Consider the following 18,778-nt stretch of genomic DNA (forward strand, 5'->3'; position numbering starts at 1 on the left):
TCTTTGGTTGCCATTTATGCAACCACGGTAAACCAGGGGCGCCACATAATATATGTTCAGGTTGTTCAAATGGATTACGGGATTGGCTTAACAAAAATAAATCTACATACAATTTACTGTACCCATGTTATGGATAGATCCAAAAAATCATTATGATGACTGTTATTTCTGTAGTGTTAACCTAATGGGGTTTTCTGCCAATAGCAAGTACCTGATTGAATTTCCAAACATGGAATCAGCACTTACACCATTAAAAGATGATGACTCATTGCCCATTTCAATCCCTTCATATGACCGGCTAGATTCTATGGTTGATAATATAGAAAGTCTTGAAGGTGCAACTTTTGTTTCCGAAATATCTGCAGATACAGATTACACTTATGAAGGTACAACTTTAAAAGCTAAACTCCTCAGCTAAGTATTCTTGAATGATCTTGTTGCAACTTGTGCCTTTCAAAAGAAAAATAAGGACTTCTTACGGCAAGACTAAAGTAGAATAATTTACTCGAACACAACGTTCACGTTAGCTATTACCGAATGTTAAATTCTGATTTAACTGCATTCTTTTCAGTTGAAGCTACTGCCATGACATAATTAGTCTGTTTACAGCCATGTCTTAGACTTATGGGACATCTCACTGAATCGCCATCAAGGATTTTGGAATCAAAGGATGCTGGCAGACCATTTTTGGATGATGTATCGCAAGACACATTCACATTACCGAAATAAATCCGGAAAAAATTCAAAAGTGTTTTTTGAAAATTGTAGACTAGATAGAGATGTAAGCAATAAAACACAATTATTTCTATGACATTAATGTATTACTTTATTCAAAGTAACTGCCCTCAGTGGCAATCACTTTCTCAATCCTGGCCCTGAAGCTCTTACAGACATTCTCCACGTCAGCAGCTGAGATCCTTGTCCAATCCTTCTTCATGGTTGTCTTCAGGATGTCCACGCTGTTGTGGTGCTTTGAGTATACCTCACTCTCCAACTTTCCGTAGAAGAAGTAATCCAACGGATTACAATCGGTAGAGTTGGAAGGCCAGGTCTTGGGAGGGCCAGAGATCGTAAAAGTTGGTCCTGATGAACTCTTGGCTGATCTTGGACGTATGATAGGGGGGTAGAGTCTTGTTGCCACATGTAGGGCTCAGGGACGTTTGCTTGCACCCATGGGAGCAGGGTTTCAAAATCTTCAGTTTCAATAGAGTGGACCTCAAGCACTCCACATACACAATAACATTGATATTTTATCCCTTCTTGAAGGAGAATGGTGGCATGAACTTCCCTGCGCTGGTGATGACGCCCAAGACCATGATGGACATAGGGGACATTGTTCTTGGACGTGGAGAGCTATCTCTCATTTTGAGAGTTTCTTTTGCGTTCAATAGTGAATATTTTCTCATCTGAGAAAATGATGGTGTGACCAGGATTGGACTTCTTGAGCCTAGAGAGCAGAGCGTTGTAGTGGACCAACCTGACTTTCTTCTGTCTCTCAGTCAACAGACGATGCAAAGACAACTTTTAGGAGGTCATACCACGCTCCCCCAAATACCTTTTGGACGGTGCTGCGAGCCACACCCTTCCTCCTGGCCAGTATTGTCTGATTCAAGAATAGATCAGCGGTGACGGTCCTCATCAGGCCTTCAAGAAACCTAGGAGTGACTTTACGATCACATCTGGCACTATGTGGAGATCTTGCCTCCTTTTCCTCATTTTTGAGTCTGGCGTAGATGTCGTAGACAGTGCTCCTGGCGTATCCCGTGAGCTTAATGATAGCTACTGTTCTTTCTCGTGCACGAGCGAGTTGGATGACAGTGGATCTTATGGGTTCCTCCTGTTTATTTTGATAAAAAGTTGGAAGAATATTTTACACGAAACTGCAACCTCTGAATTGAGGCCCTCTGATGTGAACTGAGTGCAAGGATACCAGTGTTATTACCAATTGAATTTTGTCCGGATATATTGAGGGCACCTTGTAAAATGTTGTTTTTTGGTTGCATAAAGTTTGATTAATATCTTATTATAATCTCAAAAAAAAAAAAAAAATCAAACCACTGTTATTCGAAAACTCTACGCCATTAAAAAAACATCAGATTTGAAATCAGCACAAAAGTACGTTTAGAAAAATGCTATTAAATTCGGGATAAGAAAGAAAAAAGATTAATTTGGCTGATTTGGTGACGGATTATAATTTGTTATTGAAATTGAATATCAATATCATAATTTAGTAAATCTTTGTATTGTTTGGTCAATATTAGATTTATTGATAAGAGATACAAATAAAATTTCCTTAAGATAAGTCTAATAAATTATAAAAAGGTTATTTTTTTTTTTGACGCAATCTATCTTAAATACATCATTGATGAAAGTAAATCACAATGAGAGCTCTAATTGTAGTACTGAGCGTTATTTCATGTGTGCTATCATCATCAAATCACCTTGATAAATCCTTAGAGGCATCCATCATAAAGAGCCTCACTTCCAACAATCCATATGAAATTTCAAATACTCTAAAAGATTTAGCTCCAGCTGCTCATGACTACTTCAGAGGACGAAATGTTCGGCTTAATCAGGTATGTTAAATTCACTGCCATGTAATATTACTTAGTTAAGTAATAAGTTACTATTACATATTACTCCGTGCGCTAAAGTAATTTAGTTACATTGTTTATTCCTTAGAATCAAGAGATATAACATTTTTTTTTTTTACTTTTTTTTTTTTTGTATTCCCTTAAGAGATGAGAAATACCACTATTAATTCGGGGGTGTTACTTCATTGAACAATGATTAGCTGAATATTTTGAAATTAATATACTGTCCTACCCTTCAAAAACTAATGTCTACCAAGCTTAATAGAAATACAATGTTATATCATAACGCATTGTCTGACTTCCACCACGCTTTTAATAGTGACGTCATAGAATATCATTGGTTGCATGTTTTGTCAAAATCTGTTTTGCCCAGCAGTGGGTACGATACATCAAATTGAAATTTGAGCAAAAATGACGTCAGGGACTATGATTAGTAGCGTGTTTTGTCAAAAACTGTCCGTCTTGTCCATTTCTAGGAAGCCCGATTCCATGATGGTCTAACCTTGTATTTCTATTAACCTTCATGTCTACTACATTTTCTGTAAGGACATTTTTTTAAATCATTGATTATTTTTGGCTTGTTCAATGAGAGTTTATATTTTGGTAATTTTACAAATAGTCTTAACCTTTCTTTTACTTTCACGTTATATCAAACAAAGTGACAGTACATTAGTTATTGTTGCTCGTCTTTTGATGGAATTATAACATTTTTTTATAACTTAAGTAATTAAGGATTCAATGAAGTATATATGTAAGAAATTACGTAGTACTCAGTTAAAAAGTAAATTCGTTACATTACTAATTACTTGTATAACAAAAATTAATACCGTAGTACTAGTAGTTACTAGCAAAGTAATATTATTAGAGTAATATATTACTGGCTAGCGTGTTACTACACAACACTGGTTAAATTAAAGCTATTTTTAAATGCAGTTGTTATATGTTTATTAGGCTCAAAATACTCTTCTTTGTTCTGGATGCAATGGTGGGATTCAGTTTTTTCTAACAACAGTCAAGCAAATTGGTTTTGATAAAACAGCCAAACGAATTAAGAAGCTTTTATGTCCTGCTTTAGCTCTATTAAACATTTTTTCAAAGAAAGTTTGTAAACAAACAATTGATGTCTTTTCGGTAAGAACCTTTTACACATTCAATCTATTAACATATTCAAACTAGTGAATCTCAAATTTCATGCTAAACTACCATAAATACACTAACTTGTTCGTAGACTTTAATGTTTAATCATTTGGGAATGATCAAACTAAAAAAAATATTTAATATTTGCAAGATGGTGCAGATGCATTGGTTGTCAAAATAAATGAATAAATATTCAATCTACTAATAAACAATGATTTCAAAAAGGGCACCCCTGAACAACGATCATGCCCCATTAAGCAAAATTTGTTGCCAATTTTGAAGACATAAAATGCTCCAAATTATATAAGGAGAAAAACAAAATTTACTTAAAATCTTCCCAGCTATTGTAAATTGGTGACTTTTTCAGTAAAATATAATTTGACCTAAAACAGCCTCACCGGGCTTATTCATATCTACAAAGGAAAATTTATCTAATTAATAATTACTCACTCTTTCATTCTTAATTTAATATAGAATCATGTTCATTTATTTAAAAAAAAAAAAAATGGAGGTCAAAAATTGTTTTTGATTACTATTTTAAGGGTTCATTGGAAAAAATAAAGTTTTTTTATTTAAAATAAAAATAAATATATTTTTACCTTATTTTAATGAGATTCTCACCAAAAATGTTAAATAAATTCTCTAGTCAGACATGCCATATTGAAAGCTCTTATTACCTCCCCAAAAAAATGAACAGAGGTGACATTTTTGTCTCTTTTCATTTGTATGACATCAGGATTAATGAAAGAGTTACAGATTTATTTTGGTGAAACTTTGTAGGAAGGTTATGTAGTTCAACAGTAAGAGTCCATAAAATTTTGAGAGGTAAGGGTCAAAGCTCAAGGTCACACAAAGCAAATTGAGATTATATCACTCAAATTAATGCGTTTTGTTGTTAATTTGTAAGGGAAATGGTTTTAGGGGGGATTGCGCTCTACTGAGTGCCGATTACTAGTTTACTTTTAGATATACAGAAGATAGTGTATGAGATTTATCTTAAATTGGGTAGATACGTACAGTAAATTCCGTTTAATTGGATCGACATGTATTTTATTTTTTTTCATTTTTATACTTAATTAAGTGTTGTATGGTTACTTATTATTAGATTGGACATGTTTGTGATAAAAAAAAGGAGCGCGAGGAGAAGGCAGGAGTGCGAAATATATAATTATTCAATTAAGACCCTTAAGTTAATATTAATATCACCAGGCTGTTATATGATTTTAGGATATAGAAAATGTATTATTCTTATAAAGAGGAGAACCTTCATTAGTACAGGGAAATTATTGTAATTACATTTAAATTCATATACATATATTTTGCATTTTTAAATCAATTTACACCAAAGATAGCCGAGAATTAAGGGAGAGAAGCCAACACAAAAGACCTATTATATTAATCAACAAAAAAGAAGAAGTAGCACCCGCAACAACAGTTTTTCCTTTTTTAATTTTAAAATGTAGTTTTCTTATTACAAAAATTCAACCCTAGGTACTGTAGAGATTTAGAAAGAAATATGAGGGTCAAGTCAGAAAATATGGAAACTTTAGGTTCCGCGTGCTACCTCTAAATATTTTTAACTAAAAAATGTTTTACTTATTTTTATTAAAATACACATTTTGATACCTTAAGGGCACAATTTGCTCAAAAAGCTTTTTGGGAGTCTTTCCTAGAGTGTGGTATAAACTATAGTTTCATTTATTTTGTCAAAATGCTCTCGAGTTTTTTGAAAACTTTTTTCAAGTCATTTAATAAATAATCAAAACTTTCGACTGACATACAATTTATGTCCTCTTAGGATTATAATCAATTTCAGATTTTTAGTTAATTTCAAGAAAATACTTCAAAATTGATTTCATAACTATTTAACAAGCAAATCTTTTTTTTAATGCAATAATGAGAAAAATGCAATATATATAATAAATTATTGTTTTATTACGTTAATTAAGTAAAATACATCACTGAATCAATTTAATCCTAGAGTAAAGCTCTCTATATAATAAGATTTGCCTATAAAGTGTTTTCAATGACGTCACAAACATGGTCGTTAGAAGGATTTTTTTTGAGGGAAAAGGGGTTGTTGGACTGTTCATCTTTTTGCCGAATCTTTGAGATATTTTTTTTTCTTAGAAAAGACGAATTAGAAAAAATCCTTATTTGCAACAATGTATAGACTTGACCAATTTTTTTATATTTTGGAATCGATTATAGACAAGAAAAGTAGGATAATTTGAGAAAAATGTCTCATCATTTCCACTTTAATAATTAGTTTAATGTCTTTGCCATGAAAATAAGATGATATAACGATGTAATTACATATTAAGTTATGATTTATGATGAACGTATAATAAAATATGTCATTAGAGGGATAGATTTGAGATAGAGAATAAGATTTAAATCCTTTTATTTGTTGATGTCATTCAATGCATTTTACTTTCCATAAATATAACGTAAATAGGGCATGAGCGTTGTTTACTTATATTAGTTTGTAAACAAAGCAACAGAGAGTGGCGCCGCCTTGCGGTAAAATAGTACAATCCTCTAATTACTAATATTATTTAATATTAGTAATTAGGTATGATACTCACATAGGGGGAACTGTGAATTTAATTAAAAATTAGGAAGGAATACCCTTTTGCATTTATTTAAGTTGTGAGCCCAAGCTATAGACTGTCACCCCAATTTGCGGATATATATATATATTAATTTGTTCATGCCCTTTTCTTCATTTAAAATGTTTTTAAAATAAAAAATAAGTACATAATTTGAATACGATTACATTTCGGTCTACGATCGGACACTGCTCTCTGGAGCTCGATATCAGCGCAAATCGGACTACAAAAATCACTTTAGACAAAACTGGGTAAAAAATCGGTCTCAAACCGAGTATCAAGACTTGTATAGCAAAATAATACACAGGTCAAAATGATGTGTGTAATATGGATTCAGAGTTATGGTTCATGTAATTGAAATATTAAAAAAAAACTTGATAAAAATATATTCAATTAAAGGCTAAACTACTTCTAAGCTAAACTAAAGAAAATGGAATGAATTCCCCAAAAACAATAGCATATAACAATTCGTTCAAGTTGTTATGTAAGGAACATCTACTTCATATGTGGGAGAGACCAGGGAGAGTTGCAACAACACCTTTTCCCTCGGTGATCAAAGAAAGCTACAGTCACAAAATTTAAATTTCGGTGTTTTGCTTTAAATTATATTTGAATGATTGATTTCTTCGTTATCAGTGAATAGCCATTTGATCAAAATTAAAAAATAACTCAGTGATGATTATTTAGAAATATTTTAACGCTCATTACAGAGGGGGCAGTTGGAACAAGTCTTGCAAATTTCTCGATTGATAAACTTAATGGGTGATTATTATATAAATCTGACTATATATATATCAACTATAATACGTTGAAAGTTTTTAAGTCAACCCCTAAAAAAGGTTTAGTTAGGGATTCATCAAATAATATTGAGAAAATTAGAATAATTTTCTTCATTTCTAACTCCAACTTATTTTTGAAAGTGTTGGAACAGTTGTAACTTTTGACCCATCGCATCCAAATGCAATTTAGAAGATGTCACGTCTGCATTGATGATGTCGGCCATTTTGTGTGATGTCAAAATATTTGTACTACATGCAAATCAGGAGTGGGTACAAAAATCTGTCCACAGATTAAGACAGAAAAAAATTCATCTACAGATTTAGACCGACAAAATCGGTTCACGGTTTGAACACCCATAAATTTCGACCTACGTAATATTGGTGCAAATGGATCTAGAAAAAATCACTTAAAACCGAACCGGGGAAAAAAATCGACCTTGACCCGAATTTCAACAATAAAAGCTACATCAGAATCCTGTTGAGCTTGAAAATGAAATTAAATGAATCATATCGTATACCAATAAATTTAAGTCCATTAATAATAGTACTTCGCAGTTGCAAGGATTTTTTTTTTTTTTTTTGAAATATCCATCCTTGAGCTTTTATGGGTTATTGTTTTCTTTTTTAATCTGCTATGTCTTGTATTGAAGCGATCCTTTTCTATTACGAATACCTTGGAAATCATTCAGATGATATCCTTCTTTAAGGATGTTTTATATCCCCAAGGTCCGTTTTATTACAAGGACCTCCTTTTCTGTCTTTCTTTAATTTGAATTTAATTTCAAATTTTGTTTTTCTAAAGAAATTGTTTTTGGAAACTGAATCTTCAAAAAATAAAAGAAGAAGCATTTCTATAGAAATTTATATTAGAAAACCAACCATTTCAACCAAATCCTTTTTTTTAACTCCCATCTGGAAACTTTTTTTTTTACCACAAGATGTCACTTTTTATGAAACGATAGATGAGGTCACTGAATCCTTTTCTATCATTATTCCTCATAATTTACGCAATTTTATCTTCCCTTTGCATAATTCACCTTTTTAATTAAGCAAAAAGGATGAATTTATGGAGGTTTCATAGAGAAATATTCAAGTATACTCGATGCCCTTAGCGGAAGATTGTTGTGTGGCCAACTATATTTGGACGATTATTGATGACGTGTTCTTAGTTTAGTCACTTGGATTATAGCTGAGCGTCACCCCAATTATTATCATTTTATTAAAAACAATTCAATCTGACTCTATTTTTACAAGTAAGCTAGGGGCTTAGCGCATAGGCCCTCAATACCCCAATAAAACCAGCACTAGATATCCTATAGTATATTAATAATAATTTTAAGTAGTAACTTTAATTAATTATTGAACAATAATGTTTTGAATCCCTTCATTATTAATCAAGGATGACGCAATTTGCTAATTTTGATGAGAGAGGAAATACTAGACATATATAATTCATAATTTGTAATCCTTCAGGTAAAATAAAATCTCCATTTCTTTACAGCCAGAAGTAAAATTCCTGATTAAGAATGGTAAACTTGAAAGTAAGAAAATGTGTAGTTTTATTCTTGGAGCAAAGTGTGGAGAAATAAGTACTATCACGGATTGGAATATTGATTTAAACTCAAGTCAGCCAAGTACTTTTACTACAGAATCCTTTTTAGTGAGTAACTTTTTTTAACAAAAATTATGGAATACTTTATATATGGAAAATTCCCTCTTTTCTCTCCCCCCTTTCATCTACTGGTGGTGGGTAACCGAAGCTACTATGCGTGTACGCACAACCCGCAATTTATTTATAACAACGTTCCATATTATTATCTTCAAGTCTAACAACTCAGACTGTCAAAATATAGAGGTTATGTGATTTAAAATGCTTCTTTTTTGGGAGAGAGAAAATGTCATGTTAGTCATTTGGAAAGGGAGAGGTTTGAAGAATATACTATGCAAAGTTTTTAGAAATAAATTGTATATACACGCAGTAGCAGCCCCCCAAAAAAAAAAAAAAAAAAAAAATATTTTATATATAATTTTCTTTCTAAATTCGGCCAAATTATGTAGCAGTCAAAAATTTAACTTTTTGGAAATATCTGTGGATTTTTGAAATTAGTATCGAAAAAATCTAATATTTAAAATAAACCAACAGACAACCCATAAATCAAGCTAGGTATATATATTTAATCCTGTGGACGCACCTGTACGTGCAGTGTTGTGTTAGTTCTAAGCTAGGAACTAAAGACTGCAGCCCCGTCCAGCATATCAGTCCTAAAACTTATAAAGTTCGGTCCTTGGGCACGTCACTCAACTATATTTCTTCTTATTTTAATCAGTTCTAGTATTGATAGTCCGAAGGACTAATAGGACCCGTTCTAAGACTGGGCTGGGATTGACCAAATAAATAAGGATGGACACAAAACTAATTACGTGTACAATGTACATGGATTTTGTAACCCAACTTTAGGGTGATTTTTAATAGGAGAATATGTAGTTATGAAAGGAAAATGGGAATTAAATCGTGTAATTCAATTCTCGCTTTGATTTCAACACCATTTTAAAAATAGAAAAAAAATCGCCAGTGGTAGGTGTAAAAAAGGAAAATAAAAAGAGAATTACAGCATGTTCCATGTGTAGAGTATACCTCGGTCAAAGTGATTCATGTACCTAATACTTGCCTTGTAGTTACCCAAAAAGACAAGCAAGATTCTTCAGATAACGGATGTTCATTTGGATCTCGAGTATAAAGTTGGATCAAATGCTGCATGTAAAGATCCTCTTTGTTGTCGGAATGAGAATGACAAACCCAAAAAACCAGAGAATGAAGCAGGAAAGTGGGGACATTACAATTGAGATTTACCTTTGTGGACATTTGAAAAGATGCTTCAGCATATTAAGGAGTCGAATCCGGAGGTATTGTACATACAGGCCCGTTGGAAGCTCTCAAACTCAAACTTAACTATAGGAGTTTTTTTTACCCTTTTTAAAAAAGAATAAGAAAAGGTCATATATAATTTTTAATTGATTACATTTCAATTAAACTAGTCATCAAGTTTTTGCCCTTGGATTGAGATAGTGTATTCCTAATTGCTTTCACCTAAAAATACATCAAATTAACCTAAATAGTCCAAACAGTCTGGTTTTGTGCCCTAAAGAGAGCAGCATTTTATACATCAGGGATGGGCAACATCCATGATACAGAAGGCTATTTTTTAGCACTATCATTGGAGGGTCACAAGTCTGACGCTACAAATGATTCTCAATAAGAACCCATAATATATGTATTGAATAGTTGTATGTTTTTTGCAAAAACATACAACTATTTTGTGCATATAAATGTATTGTTACATGTCCTTAATAAGCAACCAAGACAAAGTATTGACTTAAAAAAAGTGCAAAAATTAATTTCAACTCTTTCAGATAAAAAATTTAAAAAAAAAAAAGCTTAGTCCAAATAGCTCACATTCAATAATGGCAACATTAATTCAACCTAATGAGAGATCTGTGGTTTGGCCTGCTGGCTCACAATGGATTGGATGTCAATATCAATTTTTGTGGTCCCAATGAACATCAAATGGAACAATGTATCATCGATATTTCTCTCTTTGGATTTTAGGTACTTCATGTGCAGGCCGCACTGACTGAGTTTGAGGACCATGTGCGGCCCTCAGGCCGCCATTTGCCCATACCTGTTTTACATTATAGTAAATCTTGATAGCAAAAAACTTAAATAACTTTTTACAATATTAATTTTTTTTAAGTTGCTCTTACAATGATATATTTTGTCATTGTTGTCAAAAATGATGAAATTATTAGACTTTCAAAGAAAAAGTCCATTTTTTGTCTTTTTTTTTTTTTTTTTTTTTTTTTTGTACTTACATGATATTTTCACTGATTCCGAAATTATAAAAGTCCTTTTCATGTTTCTTGAGGTTCAAACTATAAGATATACATCAACTCAATCCAAGGGCAACAATCATTGAAAATTTTGTTGACTACCATTATTATAGGGCCCCCCTTCTGATATCTTACGTACATCACTAATAATACATTATAAATTAATTACCTATATTTAGGGCTTTGAGTATATTTTATTCACTGGGGACAATACGCCTCATGACATTTGGGCGCAATCCAGAACTGCTAATTTAGATTACAGTAACACAGTTTTTGAGGCCATGAGAAAAGTTTTTCCGAATCAAAGAATATTTCCAATAATTGGAAATCATGAAACATTTCCAGTAAATAGGTAGGTATTATTTTATCCTCCTCTTTGAATAATTAATTAATTATCTCCATTTCCCCTCAAGCTTTCCCCCACACAACCTTCAAAATCCTCAATTTGAGCCATCATGGCTCTACAATGGTATTGCAAACCTGACTTCTGAATGGCTCACAAAAGAATCCCTTATAACATTCAAGAAATTTGGACATTACTCGGAGCTCCTTGAATCAGGCTTACGAGTTATTGCCATTAACTCAAACGTCTGTTTCAATTTAAACTTGTAAGAAAATTAATTATTATGGATGTATACTAGTTTTGAAAGGTGTCCAGTTGTTATCCTTAGATGAAAGTTCCTTTTAGGCGATTATAAAGGTTCTAAGCAACTCGGCGTCTGTGATATTTTACAGACTCATTATACTTGTCTTATATATCTGATTCAAAATGTATAACAGGAAATCTTTTAAAGACCTTTTTTAAAATAGAAAAGACAGTTCCTCATTATTTTAATAACTTTTGTGGAGCGTCTGTTAAGAATCACTCCTTTATGTCATAGATAAATGAACTAATTATTGACAAGCTTAAATACATACCACTCATAAAATATAGTTTAAGATGGAAAAAGTCTAAAAATTGTGTTTTTACATTTTAAAATTCATTTATATAAATTAGTTTACTCTTAAAAAGTGAGATAATTGCACTTTATAGGCGATTATAAAAATTGCAGACGACTATAGGCTATAGGATAGTGACCACTATCCAATCTTGCTCCAACATTCTCCTCACGCTCTGCCAAATGTTTATGAATACTAATGATTCGATGAATAATTGATAAATTACTTTTGTGTTTTAGTTATAGTTGTCAATTTTGTTTATATAAGTACAACTTAGAAAAAATTTATGACGAATTTTTTTAATGAAATATTGTATGAGTTAGAAAGATTAGAGAATATTTTATTCATTTTTTATCCAAAGAGCTCATTTAACACTTAAATGCTCTACTTTTTACTTTTACTTAAAAAATATATCTTCAAGCATAAAAGTAACTTTTGGATTTTGTTTTCTAATTACTAATTACCTGCTCAGCGTAATTTATGATGTAAAAAAAGTTGCAATTACACACATTTTCGTTGAATAGTATATAAAAAAGCGTTTTTTTGGTTATGTTGCATATGTGGAACAAAAAAACATCTCAGGGATAACAATTATTACTTTTTTTATCCCGATTTTCAGCATTTATTAATTATTTTCATTTCTTTTCCTTTTTTACTCATTACTGTAGTTGGTTAAATTATGATCATGTGGATTTGGGAGGACAGCTTAATTGGCTCATGAAAGAATTATTCAAAGCTGAAACTAATAACGAGAAAGTACACATTCTGAGTCATGTGCCTCCTGGTTCAGATGAGTGTTACGGAACGTGGGGAAGAGAATACTCAAAAATAGTTAATAGGTAATTAAAAGTTCCTTGTTCAGGACTGGTAATCGATTTTCTTTTGTTTTTTCCAACGGATATCTCTCGTTTTTTCCTACTCTAATATAAAATGACTTTATATAGGCCCTCTAATTTTAACAAAATAGTACAAATCCCACTTTGTCCGACCAGTTCTGACCATGTCATATGCATAAAGTCCATATTAAATATGTGTATTTTTTTAAAAATAGATTCGCAAATACTATTATTGCGCAATTTTACGGACACACACATGTGGATGAATTTGTAGTATTCTATGATCAGGAAGAGCGTCCAACTAACGTTGGATTTGTTACTCCGAGTATAACAACATATACTGATGTTAATCCCTCTTATCGAATTTTTACAATGGAGAGATCAAATTCCTCTACATTTGTAAGTATATTCAAATATCTAGGTACTTACTAGTGCTGTATTCGAGTCAAAATTTTCAATTTTGTTCGAGTTCTTGAAAATTGACTAATCATTACTTGAATGGTTCAAATATCGTTTTAATTTAACGAATTTCCCAAAAATATTTCGAGCGAGTAATTTGTAAGAAAATTATATGTTTGAGTTAAGTTTTTTTTTTTAAGTTGGAGTTATACTCGAATTCAACACTAAAACTCTAGCTTACTATATTTTTTTAATTATTTTAAATTGAACTCAGAGAATCATAGACTATGATACTCATATCATGGATCTCAAAAAATCAAACGAAGCCGATGATGGTCTCTATTTTTCAAAGCTGTATAGTGCGAAAGAAGATTTAGAAATGGAGTCGTTGAGTCCAAAGAATTTTGATAAACTTGTTCATCGTTTGACCTCGGATAATGAATTTTACAATAAATATTTGAGGTATCGTTATTTATATCCAATGTAATTATTTACAAACTAATTAATCATTGTTCAATTTAATAATCAAAAGGTACGTTGTGAGTAATGGAACTTTACCCATGAAAAGAAAGGATGTCATTTGTCGACTCGTTACAACGTCTTCATCGGATGAAAAAATGTGTCATAAACTAACTTCTAATTTAAATTCTTAAATATAATAATATGTAAACTCTTCAAATTATTTATTTTCTAATTTATAAAGGTAACACATCGTTGCCTTTATTGTATCCTGTAACCTGTTTTCCAAAAAATTAAGAAAAAAGTTTAATAAATTAGTTGGTAATTACTAATTAGTCAATTCTTTCCAACGATGGAATCATTATTCTATATTTGTTGGGAATTATTCAGAGGAACAAGAGATCATTCGAATTCAACCAATCAACGTTTAAAACATTGATAAGGGGAAAAGAGGTACATAAGTCGACAGCAAACAACAAAATACTATGTAAATTTTGTGTCAGTCAAGTGGCACGAGGGTTGTTTTTACGGAGATACTGCCTCTTTTTTTCATTGCGTCTCCCCGCTTTTTTGTAAGCCCAGTGAAAGAAATTTGTATTTCAATAAAAATAAAAATAGGATTCACATTTTTCTAAAAGAGTTAAATTCTTAGAAAATACAGGAGGAAGGACTTTAGTAATAGAGTCTGCATTATACTTTACACGGCCTAATACTCAAGAAGTTGTGTTACCATTTTTTATTAAGTATATAAACTATCTTATTTGTGAGAGAATAATTCTTAATTTATTGTTAGTAAAATTAAAATTTTGGCTGAAAAATTTAAAATAAAAAGAATATCACATTCAACGAGAATCATTTTGAGTCATAACTATAGTTGATAATATTGTAGAGAAAAATGCGTGCGAGGAGACGGAGGGAGAAAGACATATGGTATCATTGTTTAAAATACTGATGTGATTCTCACTGATAATCCCATCAGTAATTATCAGTTGCCTGCTTTATTATGATTTTTGAGGGTGTAACAAAAGTATTTATCAGCAAAATGTTTAATAAAGATATACTACGTATAATGACTTAGACGGTTTTTATTCGTTACAGTAGATTTGAAAATGTCACACTCCATGAAATTGTAATTCATTATGAACCATATTCTCAGAAAAATAACTAATAAAACGACAAAGTAAGCGTATTTCGAAATATATTTGAAGTTCCAAGTTTAAAATAGAAGGCTTAAATTAAATATAATCTACATACTAAAGAATAAACCATCATACCTTTATGTTAAATATACAAAATTAAAGAATTAGAATCATATAACTAATAATAACAATAAATTATAAATACAGAATATTGAAATAATAGATTGATCCGAATAATATTTTCTTGTTCTAACATCGGAATTCAGTTCAATATGTCATAACTTTAGGTTGCAAAACACAAGCTAGACGTGGAGTTTAATCAAATTTTCCTCATGTACAAGTTGTATATACAATTGTGCACAGGATAGATATATCTCTACCGATGAGATCTTAATAATTATTAATAATAAAGTAAATGTCAAAATCATAAAATAATAGTAGATTTAAATCCATATCTTCTTCCAATCTTAGTACGAACAGCTTTTAGAATCCCACTTTCATTTATTTCATGTTTATCTAAAAAAAAGAAAAGTTACTCCATGCAGTCAAATTTTAAACCTTAATTACTTATCTTAAATATAAAAATAAGACTCCTTTATAACGGATAAGTCAATTCAGGCAACCATTCTTGACTTAATGTGGTTTTCTAACATGACATCGTAAAGATTTATAGCAAAAGCTAATTATGTACTTATTAAGAGTATCAAAAAGATTCCCCCCCCCGTTATTTAGGCTTGTATGACAACATACTATTATCATGAAGGATACACACAATTGCTAATCATAATGCTACTCCCAATGCAACTACCCCTGTTGTTGTGACCATTTAAGCCGTTGTTTTTGCCTTTTTATGAGTTTTCTGAACACCATTTCTTGGAGCTTATGAACCATAGCTAATCCTTAAGTGACAAAAAAGTAATATTTATTGACTATGTAATATTGGAAAGCCTAATGATCATACCCAAGTCTTTAAGTGAAGAAACTAGTGTCATACAAACTAGTTGCAAACCATTCAATGCTACTACCCCCGTTGTTGTGACCATTTAAGAAGTTGTTTTTGCCTTTTATGAGTTGTGTATCACAATTCTTTATATTTTTAGTTAAAATAGAATCATATTTTATGATTAGATTTAAAAATATGAATACTTACTGTTAGATAGTACAAAATTCAGAGTTCCATTTCGAAATCAGTAAATATTTTATACTTTTTACTGATAACTTTGATCGTAATTTGGTGTGGATGACTCTAAACATGCTTTTGTCTCATCGACAGCAACAAAAATATCCTTCTCTTCGACTTTTTCTTTGATTTTGGAGATGACATCGTTACCAACATCCTCCATTAATTTAATGATGGTTCCTCGGGAAGGGATAGGTTTACCCGTGTATTTCTCCATAAATTTTTTGAACATCGGATGATTAGCAATGGATAAGGGTATATGACATGCAATAAACATCTTTGTGAGATCAAGGTTAAAGTATGACTTGATGTATTCATCATTAACTTGATTTTTTAGATGAATATCCATGCTCTTGATATGAGATGAGGATAATGAGTGGCGTTTAATTCTAGACGGGGGACTAAAAGCACATTTATATCGTCAAATCCGACAAGCCATCTGTTTCTCGGACGGTAAGTATTTCCAAATTCTTGGGCCTCTATTTTCAGAAATCCAGACAGAAGGCGACGTTATTTTAGGCATTTTATCCTGTTCTCTATCGACTATCATAATCTAATATTATATTAATATTGAATAATATAGGCGGGAATGATAACGTTCTTGTTACAAGAAGATGTATACTATTTAATCAATGATGCCATAAGTATTTCTTCTCTTCTCCTCGCACGCTTTTGTATTCTTACCAAAATTATCACCCTTATCAATTGTACAGTGCGCAGCCGTTGTTTAGCAACGAACTTTGACCTTTGAAAGCCACCGGACAATCCACTTTCTCAATAAGTTGTGAGAGGACAGCCCCCCCAATCCAACAGGTAAGGCATAAGTTGAAACTGTGAGTGGACGTGAAGGATCATAATGTGTGAGAACGGGAGCATTAGCCAAAGCTTTTTTAATTTTCTGAAAACTAAACTCGCACTTCTTATACCAAGACAAGTTACAATCCTTCTTTCTAAGTTCATGTAAAGTGTGTGCCTTCATGGAGAGATTAGGGATAAAAGTTCCATAATATTGCACCATCCCTAGAAATAATTTGACTTCAGTACACAAAGTAGGAGATGGGCAATCGAGAACGGGGCTGATCAGTTCCGGATCCACGGAGCTCCACTCTTTGAGAAGACCAATACATCGTCAATATAGACATTGACACCTTTGATCCCTTGAACTAACTTCTCCTGTACTGCTTGCACAATTGCTGGAGCAGATGCCAATCCATAGGCCAGTACATTATACTTGAAGAGGCCCAACGACGTATTGATAACGAGGAACTCCTTCGACTCTTCATCGAGAGCATATTGCTACTAGCACCATGTGAAATCCAACTATGTGAAGAACTTTGCGCCAGCAAGATCAGCAAACACTTCCTCCAAGTGCGTTAGTGGATTGAGTTGAGTATTTATCACGTAAGAAATAGTATGAGTGAAGTAAGCAAAAATTCTCACTTTTCCGTCGGGCTTCAGTATTGATACAATAGGGGACATCCATTCAGCTGATTCCACACGACTCCCTTAGCGACCATGTACAGAAGCTCTTCATTGACCCTCTCGCGCAGGGAAGTGGTACCCGATATAGCGCGGACTCGCCCTCTCTATCAAGTGAAACTGGACTCTAGTTGCCTTCATCTGTGTAACCTCATCATTTTTAAATACTTCTGAATTTTTTTTTTTCATCAAAGATTCCACGGTTGATTTCTGTGAATCCAGAGAGTGACACAAATTTGGATGGTTCTGCAGCTTGACCACTCAAAAGTCCATACAGTACCGAAACCCAAGAATAGGCTGCCTTACCTGGGTCACTTACAACATTTTTTCCATCCAAAGATACTTTCAGCCAGGCTGAGCCTAAGGTTTGCCTTTATCCCCTCCAAACACACCTAAAAAACTAGGGTTCTCCTCTAAACGATTCAATTTTACAAGTTTAATAGGGAGTATGTTGACGTTGGCACCCAAATCCAAATTAAGCTTGATTTATTTACCATGAACCGCAAAATAAGTATAGGCTCTAACTTCAAGACCAATATCTACATGAAGAGTAATGGCTAAAGTTAACTTGACCGATGATTTGTTGCACACTAAAGAATGTTATATTATGCCCCACTTTGAACAATTCCAGGTACTCGTCCGGCACTCATTTTTAAACAATAGATGCTTACGGTTACAAAATAAACATTCATTTTCTGGAGGAACGTACTTGTACTTGGATATCTTTTTGATAAAGATTTTGGCCCCTTATACTCTGATAGAAAAGAATTATCTTTTCCCTCCATCTCAATAGTATTGAGGGACAAAGTCTCCATAGATCTTGCCAATTGAATCACCTTCTTGAGAGAGAAAAAATCTTTCTCAAAGACTGAGCTTGCTTCATTTCTGATAGCCTTTACCTTTCGAAGAGCACAGATTCCTCAGGAGAAAAAGCCTCAGACATGCCTCTGATGACGGTTTGAAAATAATCCTCCTCTCCCTTCTTGGTAAGTTTTAATGACTTGAACCATTGCTCTATTACGTAATTATATAAATGGATAAAATTAAGTACATTTATAAAACAAGAAAATCTAAAACTAGCAAATTGATTTTAATAATTGAGGTATTTGTGGGAAGAAAAACTCCATGCACAACGTAAGAGTCCCTTTTCAAATTCATATTTTGACTTTTTTCAGACTTAGTCACATACTTACATATATAAACATACAACAACTAGAGAAATCAACAAGAAATTATATTCATGTCTTTTTGGAAACAGTGCATAAGTACAGGATAACTTATTCGTTTATTTTTCAAAACGAATAAATGATGAAATAGCCATAACGTATCAAATGAGA

General features: G+C 32.2%; 1 protein-coding gene and 1 long non-coding RNA gene across 2 annotated transcripts; one reads left to right on the forward strand and one right to left on the reverse strand.

The window, feature by feature from the left end:
* Positions 1-2,340: 2,340 nt before the first annotated feature.
* Positions 2,341-13,969, forward strand: LOC121120466 (sphingomyelin phosphodiesterase). Its single transcript, XM_040715343.2, is given in 10 exon segments — positions 2,341-2,576; positions 3,546-3,725; positions 8,624-8,782; positions 9,799-10,026; positions 11,190-11,362; positions 11,424-11,618; positions 12,618-12,788; positions 13,001-13,184; positions 13,459-13,646; positions 13,717-13,969. Coding segments are annotated over 10 exon segments (1,794 nt in total). The 5' UTR covers positions 2,341-2,381; the 3' UTR covers positions 13,838-13,969.
* A 1,575-nt stretch (positions 13,970-15,544) lies between these two features.
* Positions 15,545-16,073, reverse strand: LOC139905679 (uncharacterized). Its single transcript, XR_011780660.1, has 3 exons — positions 15,933-16,073; positions 15,744-15,868; positions 15,545-15,681 (listed from the first exon to the last, which is right to left on the reverse strand). It is a non-coding gene; the product is annotated as an uncharacterized lncRNA (long non-coding RNA).
* Between the last annotated feature and the right edge of the window lie 2,705 nt (positions 16,074-18,778).

Source organism: Lepeophtheirus salmonis, chromosome 6 (genome assembly GCF_016086655.4).
Source record: "Lepeophtheirus salmonis chromosome 6, UVic_Lsal_1.4, whole genome shotgun sequence".
Lineage (NCBI taxonomy): Eukaryota > Metazoa > Arthropoda > Copepoda > Siphonostomatoida > Caligidae > Lepeophtheirus > Lepeophtheirus salmonis.